Source organism: Hyperoodon ampullatus (genome assembly GCF_949752795.1).
Source record: "Hyperoodon ampullatus genome assembly, chromosome: 14".
Lineage (NCBI taxonomy): Eukaryota > Metazoa > Chordata > Mammalia > Artiodactyla > Ziphiidae > Hyperoodon > Hyperoodon ampullatus.
Window position 1 is genome coordinate 75,062,145 of NC_136927.1, and position 18,322 is coordinate 75,080,466.

The 18,322-nt window shown below is 43.9% G+C and overlaps 1 protein-coding gene across 14 annotated transcripts in view; it reads right to left on the reverse strand.

The window, feature by feature from the left end:
* Positions 1-18,322, reverse strand: part of ZMYND8 (zinc finger MYND-type containing 8) — a gene marked incomplete at its 5' end in the record, with an annotated part of 128,678 nt that overhangs the window by 14,032 nt on the left and 96,324 nt on the right. For 6 of the 14 annotated variants that reach the window (XM_079720310.1, XM_079720316.1, XM_079720323.1 and 3 more), the window contains 3 exons: positions 1,657-1,737; positions 12,911-13,101; positions 15,044-15,427. In XM_079720310.1, the coding sequence (XP_079576436.1) occupies positions 1,657-1,737; positions 12,911-13,101; positions 15,044-15,427 (656 nt within the window). The remainder of the gene's footprint in view (positions 1-1,656; positions 1,738-12,910; positions 13,102-15,043; positions 15,428-18,322) is intronic. The other 8 variants (XM_079720314.1, XM_079720312.1, XM_079720322.1 and 5 more) reach the window with 3 other exon arrangements.

Genomic DNA, 18,322 nt, shown 5'->3' on the forward strand with positions numbered 1-18,322 from the left:
AGTGGGTTAACCCAAATTCGGGAGAACTTCTGCTTCAAAAAGCCAAATGTGAGTCGGCTGTCTTTTCCAAGAAATGCTCTAGGAAAAGCCACTTAAAGTAAGAAAAGAAGACCAGGTTTTCATAATAAATAGTATGTCGTAGGTTTGATGAGGATTTTGGTCTAAAAAATGAAACAAATAAAAACAAGCTTTACTGTATCTCTTACCTAAGATTTTGGGCAGGAGGGTGCATGATCATTCTCTTGAGAGTCCAAAGCTTAACATTTCTGGAAACCATAGGGTATTTTGGGGGGTAGGAGTAAATTTGGGGCCAAATTCATTTGGAGGAAGGAAAATGTAAACCCAATGTGAACCGATACAAGGCTGTTGACGGTGCTGAATAATCACAATGGTTCTCAACCGCGATGATTTTTGCCCCCCTCCCTCCTTCCATGACACTGCAGTGCCTGGAGACATTATAGCTTGTTTCTGGCATCCGGGGTGGGTAGAGGCCAGGGATGCTGCTAAATGTCCCAGATGCACAGGACGGCCCTCACCACAGTGAATCATCTGGCACCAATGTCAGTAGCGTCAAGTTGAGAAATCCTGATTTATCAAACACAGTGGGAACAACTGTACTGTTTCACTGCAGAAAACATTGTATCTAATTGTGGGAGGGGGCTGCATAGTACCTCATTACAATCTGGAAAATTCTGGCACATATCTGGACCCAAGGTTTCAGGTGAGACATTACGGATCCATACTTTCAACTCCACGCCAGTTAAAATGAACAAAAAGGAATGAAGTATGGTAGCAGGTGGGGGTGAGGATGGGGAGGCTTTTCTAAGACGACATTTCCCCTTCTTGTTTGACGTCCCAGCACAATCATAAAGGGGGTCACGTCAGCAAAAACACCCAAGGAGATTCACCATTTCTCTTGGGACCTCCCTGAAACCTTTACATTCATGCGGTTCTCTGTTGAAGGCCTATAGGGACACCTCCTCCTGGAGATTTTTTCCTCTTCGTCTGGGTGCCAGCCTCACCCTGCCAGGTCCTCACAGGTCAATGGCTCTGCATGTGACTCCCCCCAGTTTTCCATCATGACTTTCAATGACCTCTAGAAGTCCTGCCATTGTCATTTCCCATGGTGACCTGTTTGCATCTGGCTTGCAGGGAATTAGCCTAGGAGGGAAATTCAGGGAGGCTTTTTTTTTTTTTTTTTAATAAATGGTCACTTCCTAAGTGGACATTTCAAAGTTTTAACCACGCTCTTCTCTAAGCAATCACCTAAATTAAGGAGGCTGGGGATACACATTCCTGGACAACAAGGATCACTTGTATAAAAAAGTCCAAACTTTGGGAGAAGATGAAGGATACAATTTTACATGGGGTCAAAAGCACTATTGTCCAGTCTCACCAGTGGAATAACAACTCAAGCTCTGGTTTTGGCTGTTTGAGCAGAAGTGAAGTGATTGCACAGAGCAGGGTGTGTCTCCAGAGCACCAGCTTCCTAGCAAAGTGAAGAAATACCCTCACCACCAACCCCCATCAGCAGAGCGAGCCTGGTGACCAGAGACGGGACCCGAGAGGGATTTCCAGAGAAGCTTCCTCACGGTGCCCCTACAGCAGCCCATAAAACACTCTTAGCAAATAGGGAATGAATGTGTCATCTCTGACCTCGGCTATTGTGCTTCCAGTAGTGTTTTTAGAAAGGTCGTTATATATTTCCGTCATTGTGCCTTTTATTGCATCCATCATCTGAAAGATAAAAACAGAAATGATTCAGGTGATCCCTTCCCTGAGGCTTTTTCTAGATGACATACATCTAAAATTTATCTGCATAAAGCAGTGGTTTCTCCGCTGGGGGTGATTTTGTCCATCCTGGGACACTTAGCATTTTTGGTTGTCATGGCTGGCGGGGGAGGGGGAGAGGGGTGCTGATGGCATCGAGGAGGTGGAATCTAGGGATGCTCAAAACACCCTACCGTGCTCAGAACAGCCCCTGCCACAAAGTTACCCAGCCCCACATGTCCCTAGTGCCAAGGTTGAGAGCCTGGCATGAACCAGGCAGGGTAGGAATCACCCACAAGTTCCCTGTCCCACATCATGGGAGTAGTTCATAGCCATAAAGCTAATTTATAGCCACAGGTTAAAGTGGGGAGGCTGAATTTGGCCCCAAGATGGTTTGGCCAGCACAGTGGGCTCGAGGGAGAGATTGTTTTGCTGCTGTTGGTTTTTTAAAATTGTTTCTCCTTAAAAAAACTATCATTTTACTGAGATATTCATATACCATACAATTCACCCATTTACTATGTACAATTTAATGGCTTTTAGTCCATTTGGGGTTGTACATCCATGACCACAATCAATTTCAGAACCTCTTCATTACCCCAGAAAGAAACTCTGCTCTGAGCCTTCACCCCCCAATAACCCCATGACCCCCCGCAGCCTCTGATAACCACAAATCTGCTTTCTTGTCTCTAGATCGAATCTAGATTATTCCATATACATGGACTCACATAATATTTGGTCCTTTGTGACTGCCTTCGACTTAGCAGAAAGTTTGCAAGATTTGTCTGTGCCGTATTCCTATTTAGGGATGAATAATATGGTCCACTGTGCAGATCTAGCTGGTTTGCTATTTTAATGCTTTTGGTCGGGGCATGCACTGCCTTTCCAGTTTGTTTCCCATCTTCCTTTTCTTTAACTATTTGATCCCTGAAGGCATCAGCAAGTCTGTGGCAACAGCTGACGTCCACACAGCAGGCACCCAGGTGGCTGCTGACGGAATGTGTTTGCAGGGTGGGTTTCTCTTCTATCTCCCATTTGGCCACTGACCTCCCACATCACAGGAGGAAGAGGAGGGGACAGGAGAAGAAACTAGGTCTCAGATCTGCCCTGGCCGCTGCCAAGGACCCCCTGTGCTTTGCAGTTTCTTCCAATTCAGTAAAAAGGCAGGAAAAACAGCACCTTCGCATCTGATGCCCGAGATCTGTTCCCACCATTACATCTTCCCATCCACAACTCTGAGCCTCGGTTTCCTCATGTACAAAACAAGGATAATAACAGTGCCCCCCTTGTAGGGTATGCACAAGGATTAAATGAGAAAACCACAAGAAGACTGTGGTTTAGTACCTGCTGAGGAGTGGGCAGGTACTGAACCACAATTCAGTGTGGTTCCTAAAGAAATACCTGTTTGTCTCATTTTCACAGAAAAATTAATTCACGTGAACATGTAATTGCAAAACTGCTCCCAACCCCCAAAAGAGTAACCCCCAATTCACCCCAAAATGGGAGGAAAATGAACAAAGTATCTGTTGAGATTTCCGCCCCCAGCTTGTTGCAGGTGCCACAGGGGGACACTGCCAGCAACAACACTTTCTGCTTGGGCTTCCCTGGTGGCGCAGTGGTTGAGAGTCCGCCTGCCGATGCAGAGGACACAGGTTCGTGCCCCGGTCCGGGAAGATCCCACATGCCGCGGAGCGGCTGGGCCTGTGAGCCATGGCCGCGGAGCCTGTGCTCCGTAACAGGAAAGGCCACAACAGTGAGAGGCCCGCGTACCACAAAAAAAAAAAAAAAAAAAAAAAAAAAAAAAAAAAAAAAAACCACTGTGCTTTATGGTCAGTCACTCTGTATGGGCCTCCTTACCCACATCCATTTAAAATATTAAAACAAAATTGCTTTACAAGAAAACTTCAGAAAGTGGATGAAATTCAATACTTTACTAATGCCATAGTTACATTCCATTTTAAAGAAATCATGAATTTGCGGACGGATCTTCATTCTAACTTCCAAATATAGCAAAGAAGCCAACAAAGAGCCCTTCTGCCAAAACACACAAATCTGGGTCTTCAACTCTGGGTCACCTCAGACACAAGAAAGTTCATCAGCTACAAAAGTATGTCACTGTGTTCATTTTCTTAGCTGCAAAGAAAACGTCTGTCAAAAAGTTCATTCTTCAATTTTGCTCTAAAAGTGCAGGGGGCAACAGCAGGGGATGGAACAGAAAGAAATGGCTGCAGGAGCTGAGAACACTGGTTTGGTGCAAACCACTAGCCAGAGCCGCAAAGCAGCCTCAGTTTTCTCTTCTGTAAATAGACAACTTGGACCAAATCAATGGAAGGTGATACAAAAAGTCAAATCAATTGCAAGCAGAACAAGAAGCCATTTGGGCAATACCAGACATTTTCTTAAATCAGTAATTTTTAAAATTACCCCGTTTCAATTTTCTTGCAATCCTACAACAGGTTACATTAGGAAGAAAGGATCCGTTTGGTGCCATTATGTCTTTAACACTTTCATCATAATCTCTCTTTTTAACAAGAGGAAGACGGACTTAAGCCTCAAGCCTTGACAAAGAACAGGATCTGGTGAGGTTAGACTTAATTTTATTTCAACTAGTTAAGTCAATTTAAATAAAAATACTAAGTCAATACTAGTTCAAGGTGATGAACAGGTAAGACAAAAACTTTGAGGATGGCAACAAGTAACTAATACTTGAATCCTTCCTGTTCTGAAACTTGGGGACTCTGTAACAATTCTTGTGTTTTATTCAAAAGGGGGCAGAAATACTAAATAAGAGACAAAGTTACCCCCAAGAAGCAGAGTTGCTTGAAAAAGCCACATGTAAGAACAATCAATTTGTGGACACTGGACAGCTGTGCTCAGCAGGCTTGGTGTGAATTCACAAGTCAGCTCAAAGCCAGGTTAAGAGCACACTCACTAGATCCTGGCGGCTACCATCCAATGCCAGCTTGGACATTCACTGATTATGTGACCCTGGACAAGCTGTGTGACCTTGCCAGGTCTCAGTGTTCTCATCTATAAAATAGGTGTGCTAACAGTACCTGCCTCATCAATCTGTCACGAAGATGGAGTAAGTAACATATAACACGTGCTTGGGACAGTGTCTGGGCCAGAGTAAATGCCATGCAGACACTGGCTACTGCTAGTATCATCCTACCTAGTGTGACAGACACTCTGAGAAGGCTCCCCGTGACCTCAGCCCTCTGGGCTTCGTGCCCTGGTGTAATCCCCTCCAAGCATGGGCTGGCCCAGTGACCTGCTTCTAACCCACGGAATATGGCAGAGGTAATAGTCCGTCACTTCTGTGATCACCTACATAAGACTGTGACTTCCATCTTGCTTGCAAGCTTTCACTACCCCTTGTTGTCATGAAGCAAGCTGCCATGCTGGGCAGGCCACAGGGAAAGGGACTGAGGGCAGACTCCAGCCAACGGCCAGCCAGGAACTGAGGCCCCCAGTCCAAGAGCCCTCAAGGGAGTGAATCCTGCCCACAACCACCTAAGTGAGCTTGGAAGTGGATCCTTCCCCAGTCACATCTTCAGATGAAATCCCAACCCTAGCAGACACCTTGGAGGCAGCCTGCAGAGGTCCTGAAGCAGGGGACCCAGCCCAGCCAAGCCTGGACTCAACACCCACAGAGACTGTGAGATAAATGTGTGTGGTTTTAAGTTCCTAAGTTTTGTAGTGATTTGTTATGTAGCAACAGATAATACACCTAGATAGAATTTAAAAAATGACCAACAGAAATTCAGGAGTAGAAAATTATATATACCACTCTCGCCATCTAGAACTAAAAAAAAAAGATTCTACCTTTCACACTCAATAATAAAGCAACTCCTATCATGAGACTTCAAGAAGTCTAGAAACAACTATCCTCAACTCTTGTCACCCATTCTATCAATTTGAATAGTTTACCCACTGGTAACTAATTAGTAATTTACTCATTACTAAAGAGTGAAGTATTATTATTGCCTACTTAGTAATTTACTAAATACTCTTAGATTATTGTCATTAGCTACTATTAAGAGTTACTGAGGATAGGAAAACACTGGAACTCACCAAAGCAGATACCCCACATCCAAAGACAAAGGAGAAGCCAAAGTGAGACGGTAGGAGGGGCGCTATCACAATAAAATCAAATCCCATAACTGCTGGGTGGGTGACTCACAAACTGGAGAACGCTTATACCACAGAACTCCACCCACTGGAGTGAAGGTTCTGAGCCCCACGTCAGGCTTCCCAACCTGGGGGTCCGGCAACGGGAGGAGGAATTCCTAGAGAATCAGACTTTGAAAGCTAGTGGGATTTGATTGCAGGACTTCGACAGGACAGGGGGAAACAGCGACTCCAGTCTTGGAGGGCACACACAAAGTAGTGTGCGCATCGGGACCCCCAGGAAGGAGCAGTGACCCCATAGGAGACTGAACCAGACCTACCTGCTGGTGTTGGAGAGTCTCCTACAGAGGAAGGGGGTGGCTGTGTCTCACTGTGAGGACAAGGACATTGGCAGCAGAAGTTCTGGGAAGTACTCCTTGGCATGAGCCCTCCCAGACTCCACCATTAGCCCCACCAAAGAGCCCAGGTAGACTCCAGTGCTGGGTCGCCTCAGGTCAAACAACCAACAGGGAGGGAACCCACCCCACCCATCAGCAGACAAGTGGATTAAAGATTTACTGAGCTCTGCCCACCAGAGCAACAGCCAGCTCTACCCACCACCAGTTCCTCCCATCAGGAACCTTGCACAAGCTTCTTAGATAGCCTCATCCACCAGAAGGCAGACAGCAGAAGCAAGAAGAACTACAACCCTGCAGCCTGTGGAACAAAAGCCACATTCACAGAAAGATAGACAAGATGAAAAGGCAGAGGGCTATGTACCAGATGAAGGAACAAGATAAAACCACAGAAAAACAACCAAACGAAGTGCAAATAGGCAACCTTCCAGAAAAAGAATTCAGAATAATGATAGTGAAGATGATCCAGGACCTCGGAAAAAGAACGGAGGCAAAGATTGAGAAGATGCAGGAAATGTTTAACAAAGACCTAGAAAAATTAAAGAACAAACAAACAGAGATGAACAGTACAATAACTGAAATGAAAAATACACTAGAAGGAATCAATAGCAGAATAACGGAGGCAGAAGAACGGATAAGTGACCCAGAAGACAGAATGGTGGAATTCATTGCTGTGTAACAGAATAAAGAAGAAAGAATGAAAAGAAATGAAGACAGCCTAAGAGACCTCTGGGACAACATTAAACGTAACAACATTCGCATTATACGGGGTTGCAGAAGAAAGGACCCGAGAAAATATTTGAAGAGATTACAGTCAAAAACTTCCCTAACATGGGAAAGGAAACAGCCACCCAGGTCCAGGAAGCACAGAGAGTCCTATACAGGATATACCCAAGGAGAAACACACTGAGACATAGTAATCAAATTGGCAAAAATTAAAGACAGAGAAAAATTATTGAAAGCAGCAAGGGAAAAATGACAAATAACATACAAGGGAACTCCCATAAGGTTAACAGCTGATTTCTCAGCAGAAACTCTACAAGCCAGAAGGGAGTGGCATGATATACTTAAAGTGATGAAAGGGAAGAACCTACAACAAAGATTACTCTACCCAGCAAGGATCTCATTCAGATTTGATGGAGAAATCAAAAGCTTTACAGACAAGCAAAAGCTAAGAGAATTCAGCACCACCAAACCAGCTCTACAGCAAATGCTAAAGGAACTTCTCTAAGTGGGAAACACAAGAGAAGAAAAGGACCTACAAAAACATACCCAAAACAATTAAGAAAATGGTAATAGGAACATACACATCGATAATTACCTTAAACATGAATGGATTAAATGCTCCAACCAAAAGACACAGGCTTGCTGAATGGGTACAAAAACAAGACCCATATATATGCTGTCTACAAGAGACCCACTTCAGACCTAGGGACACAAACAGACTGAAAGTGAGGAGATGGAAAAAGATACTCCTTGCAAATGGAAATCAAAAGGAAGCTGGAGTAGCAATACTCGTATCAGATAAAACAGACTTTAAAATAAAGAATGTCACAAGAAACAAGGAAGGACACTACATAATGATCACGGGATCAATCCAAGAAGAAGATATAACAATTATAAATATATATGCACCCAACATAGGAGCACCTCAATACATAAGGCAACTGCTAACAGCTATAAAAGAGGAAATCGACAGTAACAGAATAGTGGGGAACTTTAACACCTCACTTACACCAATGGACACATCATCCAAACAGAAAATTACTAAGGAAACACAAGCTTTAAATGACACAACAGACCATATAGATTTAATTGATATTTAGAGGACATTCCATTCAAAAACAGCAGATGACACTTTCTTATCAAGTGCACATGGAACATTCTCCAGGACATATCACATCTTGGGTCACAAATCAAGCCTCAGTAAATTTAAGAAAGTTTAAATCATTATCAAGCATCTTTTCTGACCGCAACGCTATGAGATTACAAATCAATTACAGGGAAAAAAACGTAAAAAACACAAACACATGGAGGCTAAACAATACACTACCAAATAACCAAGAGATTACTGAAGAAATCAAAGAGGAAATGAAAAAATACCTAGAGACAAATGACAATGAAAACACAACGATCCAAAATCTATGGGATTCAGCAACAGCAGTTCTAAGAGGGAAGTTTATGGCAATACAAGCCTACCTCAAGAAAAAAGAAAAATCTCAAATAAACAATCTAACCTTACACCTAAAGGAACTAGAGAAAGAAGAACAAACAAAACCCAAAGTTAGCAGAAGGAAAGAAATCATAAAGATCAGATCAGAAATAAATGAAATAGAAACAAAGAAAACAATAGCAAAGATCAATAAAACTAAAAGCTGGTTCTTTGAGAAGATAAACAGAATTGATAAATAAACCATTAAACAGACTGATCAAGAAAAAGGAGAGGACTCAAATCAATAAAATTAGAAGTGAAAAAGGAAAAGTTACAACAGACACCGCAGAAATACAAAGCATCCTAAGAGACTACTACAAGCAACTCTATGCCGATAAAATGGACAACCTAGAAGAAATGGACAAATTCTTACACAGGTATAACCTTCCAAGACTGAACCAGGTAGAAATAGAATATATGAACGGAGCAATTACAAGTACTGAAATTGAAACTGTAATTAAAAATATTCCAACAAACAAAAGTCCGGGACCATATGCCTTCACAGGTGAATTCTATCAAACATTTAGAGAAGAGCTAACACCCATCATTCTCAAACTCTTCCAAAATATTGCAGAGGAAGGAACACTCCCAAACTCATTCTATGAGGCCACTATCACCCTGATACCAAAATCAGACAAAGATACTACAAAAAAAGAAAATTACAGACCAATATCACTGATGAATATAGATGCAAAAATCCTCAACAAAATACTAGCAAACAGAATCCAACAACACATTAAAAGGACCATACACCATGATCAAGTGGGAGTTAACCCAAGGATGCAAGGATTCTTCAATATATGCAAATCAATCAATGTGATACACCATATTAACAAACTGGAGAATAAAAACCATATGATCATCTCAATATATGCAGGAAAGCTTTGGACAAAATTCAACACCCATTTATGATAAAAACTCTCCAGAAAGTGGGCATAGAGGGAAACTACTTCAACATAATAAAGGCCATATACGACAAACCCATAGCAAACATCATTCTCAATGGTGAAAAACTGAAAGCATTTCCTCTAAGATCAGGAACAAGACAAGGATGTCCACTCTCGCCACTGTTATTCAACATAGTTTTGGAAGTCCTAGCCACGGCAATCAGAGAAGAAAAAGAAATAAAAGGAATACAAACTGGAAAAGAAGAAGTAAAACTGTCACTGTTTGCAGATGACATGATACTATATATAGAGAATTCTAAAGATGCCACCAGAAAACTACTAGAGCTAATCAATGAATTTGGTAAATTTGCAGGATACAAAATTCATGCACAGAAATCTCTTGCTTTCCTAAACACTAATGATGAAAAACCTGTACGAGAAATTAAGGAAACACTCCCATTTACCACTGCAACAAAAAGAATAAAATACCTAGGAATAAACCTACCTAGGGAGACAAAAGACAAAAGTGCAGAACACTATAAGACACTGATGAAAGAAATTAAAGATGATACAAACAGATGGAGAGCTACACCATGTTCTTGGATTGGAAGAATCAATATTGTGAAAATGACTATACTACCCAAAGCAATCTACAGATTCCATGCAATCCCTATCAAATTACCAATGGCATTTTTTACAGAACTAGAACAAAAAGTCTTAAAATTTGTATGGAGACACAGAAGACCCCACATAGCCAAAGCGGCCTTGAGAGAAAAAAACGGAACTGGGGGAATCAGGCTCCCTGACTTCAGACTATACTACAAAGCTACAGTAATCAAGACAGTATGGTACTGGCACAAAAACAGAAAGATAGATCGATGGAACAGGATAGAAAGCCCAGAGATAAACCCACGCACATATGGTCACCTTATCTCTGATAAAGGAGGCAGGAATGTACAGTGGAGAAAGGACAGCCTCTTCAATAAGTGGTGCTGGGAAAACTGGACAGGGACATGTAAAAGTATGAGATTAGATCACTCCCTAACACCATACACAAAAATAAGCTCAAGATGGATTAAAGACCTAAATGTAAGGCCAGACACTATCAAACTCTTAGAGGAAAACATAGGCAGAATACTCTATGACATAAATCACAGCAAGATCCTTTTTGACCCACCTCCTAGAGAAATGGAAATAAAGACAAAAATAAACACATGGGACCTAATGAAACTTCAAAGCTTTTGCACAGCAAAGGAAACCATAAACAAGACCAAAAGACAACCCTCAGAATGGGAGAAAATATTTGCAAATGAAGCAACTGACAAAGGATTAATCTCCAAAATTTATAAGCAGCTCATGCAGCTCAATAACAAAAAAACAAACAACCCAATCCAAAAATGGGCAGAAGACCTAAATAGACATTTCTCCACAGAAGATATACAGACTGCCAACAAACACATGAAAGGATGCTCAACATCTTTACTCATTAGAGAAATGCAAATCAAAACTACAATCAGATATCATCTCACAGCAGTCAGAATGGCCATCATCAAAAAATCTAGAAACAATAAATGCTGGAGAGGGTGTGGAAAAAAGGGAGCCCTCTTGCACTGTTGCTGGGAATGTAAATTGATACAGCCACTATGGAAAACAGTATGGGGGTTCCTTAAAAAAATAAAAATAGAATTACCATATGACCCAGCAATCCCATTACTAGGCATATACCCAGAGAAAACGATAATTCAAAAAGACACATGCACCTCAATGTTCATGGCAGCACTATTTACAATAGCCAGGTCATGGAAGCAACCTAAATGCCCATCAACAGACGAATGGATAAAGAAGATGTGGTACAATGGAATATTACTCAGTCATAAAGAGGAACAAAATAGGGTCATTTGTAGAGATATGATGGATCTAGAGACTGTCATACAGAGTGAAGTAAGTCAGAAAGAGAAAAACAAATGTCGTATATTAACGCATGTATGTGGAACCTAGAAAAATGGTACAGATGAACCGGTTTGCAGGGCAGAAATTGAGACACAGATGTAGAGAACAAACGTATGGACACCAAGGGGGGAAAGCGGGGTGGGGGGGGCAGGGGAGGGGAGGGGTGTGATGAACTGGGAGATTGGGATTGACATGTGTACACTAATATGTATAAAATGGATAACTAATAATAATTTTTAAAAAAGAGTTAACGATAATAAGAAGCCCAATAATGAGAGGTAGTTAGGCAGCAACATGCTTTCATTCGACCACTATATATCAAGCATCTGCTGTGTGCCAGGCACTGTTCTAAGCCCCAGCAATGAGCAGAACAGACAAAACCCTGTTCCCAGGGAGCTGCCTTTCTGGTGGTTATTCTTACTACCAGGTGGTCTACTGACATGAACCTGCACATCACTCCAGAGCACTCTCATTTGACAACAAGGAGAGCTGAAGCCTCTTCTTTTTTTTTTTTTCCCCCTACTTTTTGGCTGCACGGTGCGGTATGAGGGATCTTAGCTCTCCAACGAGGCAGCGAACCCACACAGCCTGCAGTGGAAGCGCAGAGTCTTAAACACTGGACTGCCAGGGAAGCCCGAGAGCTACAGGCTTTTTATTCACCTGAATTCAACGGTAAGTGTAAAAGCACTTGGCAAATTAAAAGAAGAGAGAGGGAGCAGGGAAGGAATGGACTGGAGTTTGGGATTAGCAGATGCAAACTATTATAAATATATAGAATAAACAACAAGGTTTGACTGTATAGCACAGGGAACTATAATCAATATCCTGTGATAAACCATAGTGGAAAAGAATATAAATATATGTATAACTGAATCACTTTGCTATAGAGTAGAAATTAACACAACATTGTAAATCAAGTATACCTCAATAAAATAAACTTTAAGAGAGAGAGAGAGAGAGAGAGAGAGAGAGAGAGAGAGAGAGAGAGAGAGAGAGAGAGAGAAGAAAGAGCCTGCACCGAGAGGGTGCCCATGAGTGAACAGAGAGCAGGCAAGCCTGCTCACCACACTGCCGGACAAGGAATGTGCCAAGAGTGTGCCTGAGTCCGGGAGGGAATCCATCCCTCCCCGGTCCACCTTGGTTGCTGGAAAGATCTAAGTGCAGGCATGGAACCTTGCAAGTCTCGTGTTTAAGCCTCTGTCACTTTTGTCCCACACGGCTTCTAAATGCAAACTAACCCCTTGGTCGGTTTTGAACTGAAGGACAGTCATCTGCTTCAGCAGCTTAAGGAAAATCTGTTCCTAATGAGTGACTTGAATGCTGAAGGGTAATTTCGATTCTATGTCATTTTCCTCTTAGAATCTAAGCCCTCTCAGAGGAAGGATCAGTCCTTTCTGTATTTCTCTGCTTACACCCCACGTCAGCCCCAAATGGAAGAGTTTGGTCTTAGAGATCTTCAGTAAAAGCAGGGTCTTCCCTCCCAAGCATCCTCTAAAACCTGCAAGGTCGTGACCCAAGTGGTTCCTGCTGGGAAGCTGATCCTCCCACGTCCCGCTGGCACTCACTTTGCTAGTGTACTTGGCGATGTCCGCGGCAACATCGGCTGAGGCGGTGGCGATGGGCAGGTCTGCGCTTACTGAAGAGGCAAGGGTGCTCGTGGACCCCGAGCTGGTGACCAGGGGCGACGACTGGGTGCTAGTCACCAGGGTGATGGTGGAGGTGGACGGGCTCTGCGTGATCTCCTTCTGCTGGACAGCTAGGAAAGCAAAGGGTCCTGGTCATCCCACTGCCGCGGGAAGGCCATCCCAGTAGGAAACTGTGGTGGGCAGCAGAGCCTCTGACAAACGCCCTGTGAGTTTCTCTGCTTTCAAGTGACAAAAGATTCTCTCCTTGGCCAAACCCTAGCCAGGCTCCTCTGAGCCCTTTCTCAACGAGGCTTCCACCTTGGTCTATAAAGTCTAATATAGTTTCTAACAGCTCAAGGCTGCATCCCTAGGATGACCCTTGCCCCCTTCAGGTCCCTGCCTGATAAAACGCAAGGCTGCCGAACGAACTGACTGCATATTCCAGCCAACCCCTACTGATGGGGCCCATCTCCCAGTCTCTGTGGGAGGGTGGGAGCCTACCTTCAATAGGTACCAGTTGGCAAACCCAGATGTTTCAAATGGACCAACACCCCCTTCCCACTTTACGTAAATTTTCACTTTCTGACTCTTGAGAGCCTCCGCCCACCCCCCTCCCTATTCCCGAATTCTCCCTTTAAAAAACGCTCAGTCCCCTGCGTACATGGTCAGTTCACACTGGACTTTTTGCCCTATTGCAATAGTAGACAGCTGATTAAAATCTGTCTTTACTACTTTAACTAGTGGCCAGCTCTGCTTATGTTTGACAAGACAATCTGGGATTTAAGAATCACACCATCAATGAGCTCCTTCTTGTCAGCACCTAAATTCCCCTGGGGAAAAAGCTCGCTGTGCTTAAGGGGTATGAATTCAGAAGACCGGAACTGGTCACCCCAACAGGAAATATCCTAGACTCGGTTCTGTCCCAACGACTCTGCAAACAGCGAGATCAATCCAGCTGTACTCCAATGCTGCGTGTCCAGTCTTTCAGTCCGCCCTCCCCTCAATCTTTGAAGGGTTTCAGTGGGAGCCAATGCAAGATCTGGCTACTCTTCAACCCCACGTCCTGCTGTGACTCTTTTAATAGTCCTACTCACAAGGGTGCACTCAGTATGTGAGAGTTTCAATCAAGGAGCCCAACCTTCAAGGATCTCGATGCAGGTTTCCCAGGGGAACAAGATTCTACATCAGTGCTCACAAGAGCTGGGCCAACTGGTACCCGTCAGATGGTTCAGCTTTCCGTCAGCTCCAGATGGAGCCTCCTGCCGGAAGCTATGATTCCGCACTTCAGCAACTGGTTCTTGATGCTGGCTCTTCTTGTGTGTGAGGCTAATCGCTAGTTATTAAGGTAACCTTTGCTACCGACTTCTCACACTGTACTCTTTCCAAAACAATGTCCAGGGGTTCATGGATGTGCACAAGGAAACTTAAACAAAGGTATTCACTGCAGCACTGCTTACAACAGGAAAAAACTGGAAGCAACCTATATGTCCATCAGTAGGGGAATACTTTAAATAAACTGTGGAGTACTATGCAGCAGTCCAAAAGAATTAGGTAGAGCTATATGTACTGATATGTACAGACCTCCAAAACATGCTGATGGGGGGTGGGGGGGTGGGGCGCGGAAAAAAGCAAGTATGGTACCATTTTTATGTTTTAAAAAAGAAAAAAGAAAAAAAAGTAATATTTTTATGAAGTCACATATATACATAAATATATATGCATACATGCATAATAAAGATCTTAAGGTTAACAGTGACCTCTGAGAAAGGGTGGAGAATGAAATGGCAAATCAATCAAGACAACAGATTTTTGTGTCTATGTGTCTACTTCACCCCTTTCTAAGAAGAACATATGCATGTATTTATAAAATGAGAAAAAAAGAAAAAAGAAAAGTACAAAAGCAAGTTGGAAAACAATTTTTAAAAATAATGCCAAATGGAATGTGTGAGGCCTCCAGGATACAGTAGCCAGGAAACCAAGGGGAACTGAAAAAATAAAACGATTATTTTTCTCCTGTCCATGTGGCCAAAAAGGGACCGGGCGCCACGGAGAGCAGAAGGGGAGGCTCGGTACCTTTCACGGCCTGTCTGGTCTGATATCTCGTCCCCTGGGAAGACTGAGGCTGCTGGTTTTGCTGCTGGTTTTGCTGCTGGTTTTGCTGCTGCTGCTGGCGCTGCATCTTCTGCATGTGCCACTTTTGGGAGGACGTTTGAAACTTACTTGAGGAGTTCCACACGACCCGCTGCACGGCTGGGGCAGTCTCCTTCGGTAAAAGCGGCCTCTGCTTTTTCACTGGGCTTCCTGTGGCAGCGGCGGCCGGGGCCGTGACCGTGGATGTGGTGCTGGTGGTGGCCGTGACACCAGCCGTGGGAGTTTGGGCAGAAGAGCGGGTGAGGACCGGCGTTTCGGGGGGAGACTGGCTGCCCGCCGTCGTGGATGGTGGAGCTTTACCTACAACTAAAGCCAGTGCGTGAAAAAACAAACAAACAAAAAGTGGATTTGACTCTGGCTGGCCTGCAGGATCTCTATACCACCAAGTTCTGGGTGACCATCAGAGGCTAGCATGCCAAAGACCCCCAGTGAATGGGCACTTATACAATACGCTCAGGCCACTTCTGCAGCATGCCGTATCTTAAAATATCACCCCCCTTGTGTTCCATGCACTTGCTCACATCTGAGACGTATGTCAAGGCATCTGGGGGACCGAGGCCAACCTGACCCAGCCCCTGCCCTCAAGTTGCTCACCTACTAGTAGACGACGCAGTGGATGAACAGAATCACTGCAAGTATCTTGTTTTACAAAGTTAAAATTGGGTAAGCACTTTGAGAAAGACCCAGCCAAAGTCAATCCGGAGATTAAGAGAAACGCTTTCTTTGGCCAGGGAAACTAAAAGGCACGCACCCCTAAGAACCAGACGGATTCCCATAGGCCAAAGCACTGAATAACAACAAATGACCCAGAAAGAAGAGTATCTTCTTTAATCTCTTCTGATTCCCTTCAGAACAGTCTCGGTGTGGTCCTGGTAGCCTTGACACCTAACACTAAAGGGAATTCCACCCCACAGAACCTTCCTCAGCACAATGGTATTTATCTAGAATTTAGAAGCCTTGCTTTTGTTTTGATTGTAGTTATTCCTGTTGCGTCTTTTATGTAGAGCACACAATACTGTTTTACCTATTGTGTGGTGGTCAAGTTTAAGTCTAAAATTGAGTTTAATTTTTTTTAAGAGCTGTTGTTTCAGATAAAAATATTAATTTCGTAATTATACCTGCAGGACTTAGGAATGGCAAAAATAATGAATGCGAGTGACTCAAGTTTGAAAAAAGCTGCCTTTCAGAGTATGTCTCCTGGGAGGAGCTGGGCTATGGGGGGTGGAGGGTAGGATTTCAACAGGTAGCAGGGAGAATTTGGAGGGGAACAGCTTTAGCCAAGACATGTTCAGGAATAGACAGCATTTTGGTAAGTGAGGGCAGGCAGTGAGAAGGGGTGGCCGGAAGGCAGGTTAGAGCCAAAAGCACTGAGCAGCGTAGAAGGGGGTGGTGTGACCTCGTGAGTGCTCATCTGTAAAAGGGGTGTGTGGTCAGTAATCACTGCAGCAGCCCCTGGCACTGGAGAGGTGAACCTGCCCCCAGAGAGGATTCCCTGGGGTTCACACACAAAACACGGGTGCAAATCAGCACCCTTGATCTTGACAATGTGCCTTGACATCAAACTCTTTTTAATAAGGATTACACCTGTCTTTTTTAGATTTCTATCACCCAGGAAAGGCATGGGCTTGATTATTCTAAGGGGGATTTTCAGTAAACTGTGGGTTTGGGGGAACCAAGGAGTGTGAGAGGAAAAGACAGGCTGACTTTTCTGACTCGGCGTGGGGGCGGGGGTCTGTCTTCTTGGTGGTTATCACACCTGGCTGGCCCTCCTGATCCTCTGGGGAAGAGTCCAGCCAAGTTCATGGGCAGGAACACAGGGTGGGCTGGGAGGAGAGCTCTACCTGCAGTGAGGAGCCCCCATCCTTCCCCAGGATGACCTGCCAGATACCGGATATAGCCCCTGCCCCTTCCAGGGGCAGAGGTGGCTTTGAACTTGGCCCTTCTAAAAGCCCCACACTGGGAGGGTCCCCCCAGGCAGTGCTTCTAACCTGCAGAAGCAACTTTAATGCCTCCCTTTTCTTCCATGTGACCAAAAAATATATTGTCCTGGTTGATTAACTAGCCTGGTCCCTCCTTGGGCAAAGGGCAACCGCAAAAAGGTCCTTTTCTCTCTCCTGTCTTGCAAAAGCAAACAGCTGGCTTTGCAGATGGGTAACCAGTCTGCATGAGTCACGGCTGGAGCTCTTTCCCAAATTAAAAAACAGGAGTGTGCAATCTGAAAAGTTTCCAGGCTCGAAGCACTCTTGGTGGGGGGGGGTTTCATTTAGACACGAAAACATTTTAATTTCTAGAGGATTCTGATGGTTTATGGAGGCGGAGTAAAGGCCATGGAAAATTCCATTTGTCCTAGAAATTGGGAGTGTATAATCACCTGTAGCCTCAAAAAGGGTGAATTTCTTAAAGGCCAACACTCCAAAAGCGGCCCCATCAAACTAACCTACTTATTCCAGACTTTGGTCATGGTCGTGTACCTTAAAAAAACGACTTTTAAGAGAAGGATGGAAATGACTGATGTTACAGGGTAAGCGTAGTAAAGGTTTAAAGCGAGCTCCCTTGGTCTCTGTTCTGAGAGCACTAGCTAGAAAAGCCATTTTGCTATCTGAGGATTCATATTCTGTGCAGAAGCCGCATTCCTAACTGAAGGTCAGTTGGAGGTCACCAAGCACTCTCCAAAACGCCTTTCACTTAATAAACTCATAAGTGAAAGTACATCACTGAAAAGATGCTCAGCTGCAGAGTCTGACATGAAGCTGATTCTTCAAGACCCAAACCACCATCAGGGGGGCTCTGGATTTCAGACTAGGCAGTCTTGCCCCAACCCCTGGGAAGCCGCTCTGAATTATGTTTCAGAGACATCTTCAGCTTAAAAGTCCACCACACACTCGGGGACTCCTGGAGAAACTTCCTGCAGATACCAGTGAGAGGAAGAGCTCACTTTCATTTAATCAACTGGAATGCTTTTTATTTTGGAGGAAAACATGAGATCTTTTAAGGGACTCATATGTTTCCCTTTTTGCTTTGACTACTAGGGAGGTCAGAGTCAAAATGGAAGCCCAACTTTGCTAACTCTGAAGGCTGGAACGGTATGTATTTTTGTATACAAATCTTTCCCAGACCTCTCACTATTCTACCTTCACCTTTTACACTCATTTCTTGATTTTCATTTCGTTTCTTATCAATCTGTCACAAAGTCTTTCTGGA